At 56.4% G+C, this 9,423-nt stretch overlaps 1 protein-coding gene across 1 annotated transcript in view; it reads right to left on the reverse strand.

Moving 5' to 3' along the window:
• Positions 1-56: 56 nt before the first annotated feature.
• The window catches only part of Shank3 (SH3 and multiple ankyrin repeat domains 3), a gene marked incomplete at its 5' end in the record, with an annotated part of 54,491 nt that continues 45,124 nt past the window's right edge, over positions 57-9,423 (reverse strand). Inside the window, 2 exon segments of the mRNA XM_048803229.1 lie at positions 57-975; positions 7,824-9,423. The exon segment at positions 7,824-9,423 is cut by the window's right edge and continues 29 nt beyond it. Of these exon segments, the coding sequence (XP_048659186.1) occupies positions 765-975; positions 7,824-9,423 (1,811 nt within the window).

The following is a 9,423-nucleotide window of genomic DNA, read 5'->3' on the forward strand; positions in this document are numbered from 1 at the left end:
GGGCTGCGCTGCGCTGAGATGGTGCTCAGCTCACCGAGGCTGCTGAAGAGCCTGCGGAGGGAGAGGGGGTCAGGGCCAGTTGAGGGGGTGAAGTAAAAGGGGGCGGGCAGGGGGGAGTGGGGCAAGGGGCCAGGAGGGCTGTGGCTGGGGAGAATATCCTATTGTTATCCTAATCCTTTTGCTTGGCCCCTAGGGTCAGAGCCAGTGTCCTGATCTCAGGGACCCCTGGACTAGAGCAGTAAGACTGGTGCCTTCCTCCCCCTACTTCATGGAGGCTCCAAGAGCAGCGGAGCAAGAAGACAGCCTCTCATGGCAAAGCGCCAGCTGCCCCTTCACTTCCAGCCTCCAACACTGGCTCTGGGCATGGCACCATCCACAGGTGTCTTGGACGGTAAGGCTCAAGACAGTAGCCTTCACCACTCCCCCTATACAGAGAACCTGGTTAGCTTCAGGGACAGCTGAGTCATGGAAAAGGCTGACAGTGGTACAAGACTAAACAGGTCCATGACACTGAAGACAAACACCAAGAGGTGCTCACCCCCACACGGGGTAGTGTGTGCAGGTGTGAGGACGCAGTACACCACAACACACAGGTAGCCTCCCTGCACAGGACAGTTCATGACAGCAATGGTACCCACTCAGGTTGCAGACATGCAGCCATGGCAGGGGCTCAGCGGCTCACAAGCAGACATGTGCAGACACATACAAGAACGGATGGCATTTCACTTCCTCACCTGCCAGGACCCAGGACCTCTAGCCCTACCTCATCCTGACCATGACAGGAGGCCTGCCTGGGGTGACTGCTCCAGAGCAAACCCACTCCCACATCCCCATTCCTCAGGAGCTTCCAGTGGCCCCAAAGCCCCACGCAGCCATGCAGAGCAGACCTGGGCAGCTAGGCACAGCACATGGACTGTAAGAGGCATGGGATGGGCATGCTCACTTACACAGCCGGCGCTCGGGACCACCGCGCAGCTAGACAGAGCAGCCACATGCAGATGGGCAGGAGAGAGCAATGAGAGAGAGTGTTAGCAGGCCAGGCCCACACGGCCCAAGTCACAACCACACAACGGGCAGCCAGGTGCAGGGACCCCTACCAGAGACCCTGTGCAGGGAGGGACTCAGGAGTTGGGCCCAGCTACCCTGGAGGTGCTGGGGGAAAGGAGGCACCTATGTGGGATCTGAAAGTGCAGGTGGACTTGACAGATAAGAGTGCACCTGTGACTTGCCTGCACAGGGGCTGTTCTCTCGTGTTCTTGTTTATGCAGTGCCGAGCAGTGTGGATTAGCAGGCACCTGGCACTTGGTGGTGTAATCCATTGACATCCTCTCTGCTGACTGGCCCCTCTCTGTCATCCCCCACCCCAATGCTTGCCCCCAACCCAGGCTGGCCTAAGGAGTCCTCCCTTGGGTTGGGAGTTCCCCTTTGGTACTGTCCTAACCACACAAAATCTCCAGTGCCTGTCCTGCACCTGCATGGCCCCTCCTCATTCCTTCCCTTAAAGTGGGTTCATCTTTCATCTCCATGTGGACAAGGCAGCCCCTCTCTGGAGACTTCTCTCTCCTACTTAACCTCATTAATATCCCACCCACTGGCTGTCTCTTCCTCAGCCTGTTTTTACGGCCTCCTCCCAACTGTTCAGACCCATAGCAGAACTTCCTGAAGGGGGTAGACCATGCCCGCAGCAGAGAAGGGCTCCAGAAACACCAGAGGTGGCCACAGGGAACAGGCAAAACCACCAGAAGAAATGCTCTCTGGTCCTATGGTGCCTGGCCTGAGGGAGCCACTTACACTTTGGGGTTCCCTGGGGGTGGTGATTGTGTGTACAGTGCTGGTTGAGACTATGAAGGAATCATACCTGTGGATAGACGGGTTATTCATACAGGAGTAGAACGGGAATATGCACCTTGCCTCCCACCCCCAAACTTACTGACCCTGTCCAGAGCACCTGCACCACATGTCAGACACCTGCCCAGGCCCCATCCCAAGGGATAGGTTTCTGTGCTGTTGTGATGTCAGGTGTACCTGGAGTCTCAGAAGTATACAGCCAAAGGGGTGGGGAGGACCCTGGCTGAACAGTGGAGACAAGTACAGTGCAGTAAGAGGTTCAACTAGACCCCACCCAGGAGGGTTCACGGAGGACCGAGGAAGCTCTGCCTGTCTTGGTAGCACTGAAGCCCTCCTGCCTGGCAGAGGGACCTGGAAGCTCTGGCCAAGGGCACGCTGGCTCAAGGTTCCCAGAGGCTAAGGAAAGAGACAGAGGAGCACTGGGCTGGGAGTGGGGAGAGGGCCGGTCACCCACCCACCCCCTCCCACCCACGCTGGGCGTATCAAAGCCTCAGGACACAGGAGGGCGTGACTCACCACACAGGGCTTGGGTATGTACTCTGCTCTCTTCTGGGGGATGAGTGCTGCCCACCTTGTCCCCAGGGCAGGAACCCTAGCAGTGTCCACATCTGACTTTCCAGCAAGCCCGTTTGGGTCCACTGGCATGCGTGGCTCTCTGACCACTCCCTTGGTGGGGCTCCAACCACTACATAGCCACCTCACAACACCTACCCCATCCCAAAGGGCTCTGGGCCACAGCACGTCACGAGGCACAGCCCACAGCCTCCTCCAGAGGACAGCTTGCTCAGTGAGCATCCACAGCCCCCAGTGTCTCTTCCACCAACGTCTGGATCTTGTCCACTGTCCACAGTGACTCCTGGCCAGTGAGGCTCTTTCCCACTCCCTGGTAGTCACCAGAGCCTCAGCAGGACCCCTGCTAACCTGCTCATCCAGGTCCCTCAGAGGCATGCTCTCCTCAGTCTCCTCCTGGATGGGTTTTCTGTTTCCTGCTCTTCGTAGTCTGCATTTTCTCTGGGCCACTGCTTGCTATGGCTGATGTGCCCAGAAACGTCACATGAGGCCCCCCTCTACTGGGGTCTGGTAACATACCTCCCGCCCCACCTCAGTGATTGATGCCCCGTTTTTCCCACATGAGAAAGCCTAGGAGCCACTGTCAGCTCCTCCCTCTTTTCACCCACATGGCTGACGAGTCACCAGTTCCTGACTTTACCCTAGGTCCTCCTCGTTGATCATCTCTGGTCCAGGCTTATCATCCCAGGACCTTTCGCCTCTTTTGTTGGGGGGTGCTGGGGACTGACTCCAGGGCTTTATGCCAGGAAGACATGCCAGCACTGAACCCCAGCCCCTCCCTTCTTCACTGTGCTTGACTCCTGGTACCTGGCGCAAAGCCAGGAATATAATGCAGCATCTTCCACCCAGGCTTGCTCACCTCTGTCAATCCATTGGTACCAATAGTAGGAAGGAGTCCACGCTCTGGTCTGGCCTCCACCTTTGGCTTTCTGTCTGTGCATTCACATGGGGTAGGTCTAGGCCTATAGCCTCATGATCTGGGGGGCCTCATTAAGGGAAATGATCCTCAGTAGGAGCACAGAACCAAACAGGACTCCAGAACTTCTGGGTGTGTCTCTTCTGCAGATGCCTCACTCCTACCTCACAGACCTGTTCACAGCTCCAGCTTGACATGCCCCAGTGTCACTATGTCCCATCCTCCGTGACCCACTTCTGTTCCCCAGCAGAGTTCAGGGATCTGGAAACGGACACCTGCATGTGGCCCGCAGGGACACTGCATCCTAGCCCCAGTGCCTGGCTATCCTCGAGGCACCTGTCATTATGATCACTCAAGCAGGCAGGGCTTTGTCCAGATCCCTTTCAGACATGATAGTAGGCAGGACCTCGTAGCCAACCTGAAGAGAGTGGGTCTCCTGTTAGGTCCAATGACACTAACAGGTCTGGAGAATACGGCATGCTGTGCCCTCCTCCACATAGCTGATCAAAGGCACTGAGAAGGGGCTGGGGATGTGGCTCAAGCGGTAACGCGCTCGCCTGGCATGTGCGGGGCGCTGGGTTCGATCCTCAGCACCACATAAAAATAAAATAAAGATGTTGTGTCCGCCGAAAACTGAAAAATAAATATTTAAAAAATTCTCTCTCTTCTCTCTCTCTCTCTCTAAAAAAAAAGAAAAAAAAAAGGCACTGAGAAGGGTTGGGGATATAGTTCAGCTGGTAGAATGCTTGCCTCAGATGCACAAGGCAAAAAAAAGGTGTGGGGGGGGCACTGAGAAGTAATGCCACAAAGAAACTTCACATTTGTGTTTCCAAAAGTTATTTCACTGCAAACTTTTTCTATAAAACCAGATAAAAGGGTCGGACAGATGTAAAACTGATAAACAAGGAGAACAGAGCATTGCTGTGGTCTCAGACCACATGTGGGATTTAGGTCCAAGAATGGGCCCTGGAAAACAAAGTGAGTTCAGAGACAGTATAGGCCTCAAGACAGACAGGTGGGAAGGGGCCCACAGCCAGTTGTGGAGCTCAGAATCAGGTCTGAATCAACACGCAAAAACAGCTTAAGTCAGGTATAGGGCCGAGTAGACAAATGATCTGTCTGGCAGGGCTAGGCCTAAAGGTAGTAAGTACCCAGGGCAGATGGATGACCCAGGGTGGATGTCTTAGAGGCCAACAGTCCTAGACTCTCAGAGGCAGACCAAGGCTAATGCATTCTCCAGCTGTCACATAAAAAACAAGGGTGGCCCAGTACAATCTGGTCATTTTCCTCAAATTCCTGAACTTTAGTTTCATAATATACATAACAGCTTAACTCCAGAAATATCTCAGGCTTCTGGGTACCTGTGGCTAAAGAGCATCACAGCCTGGACCGGGTCATCCTGTAGAAGGTAGTGGAAAGGGGTGCTTCCTTCCTTGTGGTATTCACCAAGGGAGGGAAGAGATGAGTTTGGGAGATGAAACTGAGGGACCACACAAGGAACAAGGGACATGGTGTGACCCTGAAGGTGTTTCTGGCTGCTGCCCTAGGACTTCTGCCAGGATAGGACCTGGGAAGGAAGCAGTCATGCCTGGATGTCAGAACTTCCCACACTTCGGACAGTTCTCTCAAAAGCACTCCAGATGGGCCATGAAAAAGACCAGGCCCAAAACAGGATCAGACACAGACATGGCCACAGATGTTCTGTGTTCAGGCCCCTGCCTGCAGCCAGAAGTGGTGGGTAGTGGGGCCCAATTCAGAGGGCTATGTTTTTTTCCCAGCTCTGACAGCAAGGAGGAGCCCAAGAATGAGTGAGCAGAACAGAAGGGAGCACAGAGGCAAGAGGAGACAGGAGCCAGGGCAGTGGTACTTTAGTGCAGTTGGGCAAGCGATAACACTGAGTGCTGCTGGTTACACACACATCTGACTGTGCAGGCAGGTGAGTCCATGCTAGGCAGTGAACATGCTGTCCACTGTGTGTGAGAAGACTGCGGAGCATAACCCCAGTGCTGTCATCAGGAGGGGCTGAAGGGCAGAGCTCCAGGTCACAACAGAGAATGGACCTAGGGGTCAGACACGCCACACTTACTGGATGGAGTGACTCTGGAACCTCAGTTTGATTGTCTGGAAAATGGAGAGTATATTATTGTCCATCTAATAGAAAGGTTGTGAAAATGAAATGATGTGATGTGACATTCTCTAGTGCCACATCCAGCATGCTAACTTTCCCACAAATGCCTCTAACACTTAACCTCAGTGCCTGCCCAGGTGCCTGGGTGTCAGAGAGGGTGAAGGTGATTCTAGCTCAGGGGTGTGAGGACCCATCCTGCCCCAGCCCTGTGCCTGCTTCACGTTTCAGCATGCCCACCCTTAGGGCAGCCTGGAGTTCCCATCATTAGCAGACCCATTCCACAGGTAAGGCACAGAAGGTCTGAGAGTCTAAGTGGCCTGCTCAAGAAAACAGCTGAGATGTGGCCTGGTGAGAGTGGAGATGCAGGGTCATCTGAGGGCTCTAAGCCCATGTCAGGCAAAGCAGCAGGATGCTGAGGCTGGCAAGGGCCACAACACAAGGGAGGCCTGCTGTTTTAGGGCTGCTCAGCAGCTGATTTCCTATGGAGAGTGACCTCCCCTCAGCCTCAGCTCCTGTTTGCCAGGTGGGCTGGCTCCCCCACCCCAACCCTACTCATGACGAGCCCATGAGCCCAGTGATCATTGGAAAAGCCCGGCCACTGGAAGCCAGGCGAAGGGCAGAACTTTGCAGGTACTACTAAGAAAAGCTGCCCACTTTCTAGCAGCCTGCAGACCCATGGAAGGTGGGTATTCTGGCCTGGCCTTCCCCACCCCATAAAGCACCCAGGCCTAGCAAAACACAGAGTCACAGGCTAAGAGAACTTGACCCCACCTCTGGAGAATCCCAAGACCACAACCGGAGCATGAATCTAGAGAAGGAACATGCCAGAAGCTTCTGGCTGAGGAATCACTGGATCTGGCCCTGCTGCCTACTACCTGATGGCAGTCAGAGCCCATGATGAGGACTGGGCTCGCTGAGCCCAGCTACAGGAGCTGGACATCCAATAGATTTGAGCCCCGCTCTCTGTCCTTCCATGGAATTCATCCTAAACCACAAAAGACAGCACTTGCCTGTGGCTTCACTCTTCGATCCACCTAACAAATGTTTACTGATGGCCTGTACGGGGCCAGACACTGTGCAATGCACTGTGAGTGGCTTTTACTTCCATTGAGACCAAGAGGCAGAGAGGAACAGAGCAACTGGCAGGAGGAGGAGAAGCAGAGGAGGAGGACAGGGCTGGGGCAGGAGACCCCTCCCATCCTGCACAGAGGCCTGGAACCAGGGTACGCATCCTGACTGACCCACACTCTGTGCATCCACTCCAAGGGTACCCTACACACCGCACTGCTGGAAACAGGCTCTCAGATTTGGCTGGGAACCAGAAGAGGTTGAAAGAGTAGAAGCCTCCAGAGCAAGCTTCAGGATGACAAGCATGGAACCTGGGCCACTCAGGAGAGGCAGCATGAGCTTCCCAAGTTTCCATTCTTCCAGCCAGTTTTGGATACTGAACTAGAAGACGGTAAGACGGACAAGCCCTTAGGAGTAAAACCTGCAGTCCCTAAGCTGTTCACTGCTCACTACTCTGTGGACTCCTGCCTTCGACATCTGGCAGCAAAGAGCCCACTCAGGTGGTCTTCAGAGCAGAAAGGAGTCAGGAGGGAGCATCCTGCCCAAACCTGGGGTTAGGGGACCTTGGGGCAGAAGCAAAAGCAGCTTGAGAAAGGTAGACCAGAGGCTGGCCAGCTGATCCAGCACATATGCAGCCCATAGAGGGCCAGCCCAGGGACGGACAAGAGTGGCACTCAGCCCCCAGTTCAGCCCCTCCCTGTAGCTCCATGCTGGGGAGCAGGACAGAGAAACAAGAAAGGGAAGGAGAAGGTGAGAGGGCAGATGGTAGGACCCCACCTATCTTCTTACTGCACTTTAAAAATCCCACACAGGAATCTGTGTTTAAGGGGCTCTAAGGGGGTACCATGAGATGAATGTTTCTGGGCAGAAAAGAGGAAGTTAGTGGCTGGTTCCCAAAAGAAAAGGTGCCAGTGTGCTCCAGGCCTCAAAAAAATAAGCAAAGCAGTTGGCAGTCCAGGACAGATGGCACCAGTTTCCTGGGGCAGCCACACCACCCATGAGGACAGGAGTGGAGGCATTAGCTGGCAGACACAAAGCCAAACCCTGGACATGCTCATGCCCCATCTTGGTCTCATGGACCCAGCCCCATGGCCAGCACCAACAGGATCATGGAGACCAACAATCCTAAAGAGCCTTCTATCTCAGAGAACAAAGCAAGACTAGACAAAGAGATGGATGACTGGGGTGTGGGACAGGTGAGATGGGACAGAATGAGGAGGAACAGAGTAGCCTGTGAGTGGATAGGAGGAACAGGAGACAGGGACAGGTCCCTCCCCATATGGCCCTGCTCACCGAGCTGCTGCGATGGGTGACTTCTTGGTGGGGTCCAGCAGGCCACCCAGGCCACCAGCTGGCTCCTCCCCCAGGGAGCGCGTGTCTTTGTTCAGCTGTTGCAGGCGGGAGCTGAGTTCGCTGATCACAGTTGGTTTGTCGTCTTCAGGCCCAGGGAGCCCCCGGCTCTCCACGGGGTCCCCCCACAGCTTGGACCTTCTCTGGAAGAGGTAGCGAGGGCGGGCAGGCCCGGCGGCAGAGGCCAGCCCGGCAGAGGCGGCATGGTGCTGCTGGGCCATAAGCTCGCTGTCCGAGGACTGCTTCAGCAGCGGGTCCCTGAAGGTCACCGGCCCCTTCCCCAGCGGGGACTTGAGCTTGGGCTTGGGAGGCACTGGTGGCTTCTCGAGTAGAAAAGTATGTCCATCAGCGAAGGAGGTGTGGGTGTCGGTGAGTTCCCCGCTCTCTGAGCTCAGGGTGGACATGCTGGACACTGTGGAGATGGTGCTTGTGGTCTCCAAGTGGGGGTCACTGGAACTTCGAGTGTCAGCCTCCTCCACGCCAGAGTCGGCTGCAGACTCAGGGGCAGGGGGTGGCTCACTGCTGGGCTTCCCTGAGGCCGGGCTGGGCACCGTGGTGGGCAAAGGGCCCGGGCCAGGGGGTGGGGTGGCCAGCAGGATTCCATTGGCAAACTCTTCAGGGGGTGGCACCAGCCCAATGCGGGCCAACTCCTCCCTGGTCTCCTCATCACTGGAGGACAGCTGAGCAGGCGGCAGGTTCACAGCAAACACCAGCTCTGGCTCCTCTTCTGAGCTGCCCTGGCCTGGTCCAGGGTCTGTTGGGGTGCTGCCTGGGGGCTGGGCCCGGGGGCTAGGCAAGGGCTCTGTCACCGATGCAGTCTGCATGGGAGCCGGGGCCAGCTCTGGGGTGCCCGGGCGCTCCTCTTCAGCTCCCAACCTGCTGGGCTCCTGCCCATTGCTGGTGGCATGCACAACGATGAGGCCAGCTGGCCGCTGCAGTGAAGTATCCAAGACGCTGAGGATCATGGACTTCTTGTCCTCGGGTGACTTACGCTCCTCCCTAGGGGCCTTCTCTACCTCCCTTCGGGCAGGTACAGGAATCCAGGCTGGGCTCCTCGGGGAAAAAGCTGGAGAGGCCAAGGCCCCTCGCTCTGAATCCCGGGCCTGTACATCCACAAACAGGGGTCCAGGGCGTTCTGCATCAGGGCTGTGCACGGGTGTGGGGGACCGGGAGGGTGCCTGTGAGGCCAGAGCTCGTTCTCGGGCAGCCAGAGCAAGGGCCAAGGGTGAGCTAGGGTCCAAGGGTTTGCCAGTGAGTGGGTGGATGAAGGTGGAGCCCGAGGGCCCCAGGCTGGGACCACTGACCAATGGCTTCAGAGCAGAGACTGGGGAAGGGAGCAGCAGGTCGCGGCCGGTGGTGGCGCCGGTCCCCAGGAGGCGCTCATCTATGGAGCGTGAGGGCTGCAAAGACGGCAAGTCAGCACTGGGAGGGCTGCCCTCGATGGCACCCACTGACAGGAACACCGTGGAGCGACGCCGTTCCTCAAGCCGTCGCTCCTTGCCAGGGCCCGCACTCGGGCCTGGGCCCCCAAACGCGAGTCCCA

Source organism: Marmota marmota, unplaced genomic scaffold (assembly GCF_001458135.2).
Source record: "Marmota marmota marmota unplaced genomic scaffold, marMar, whole genome shotgun sequence".
Taxonomy (NCBI): Eukaryota; Metazoa; Chordata; class Mammalia; order Rodentia; family Sciuridae; genus Marmota; species Marmota marmota.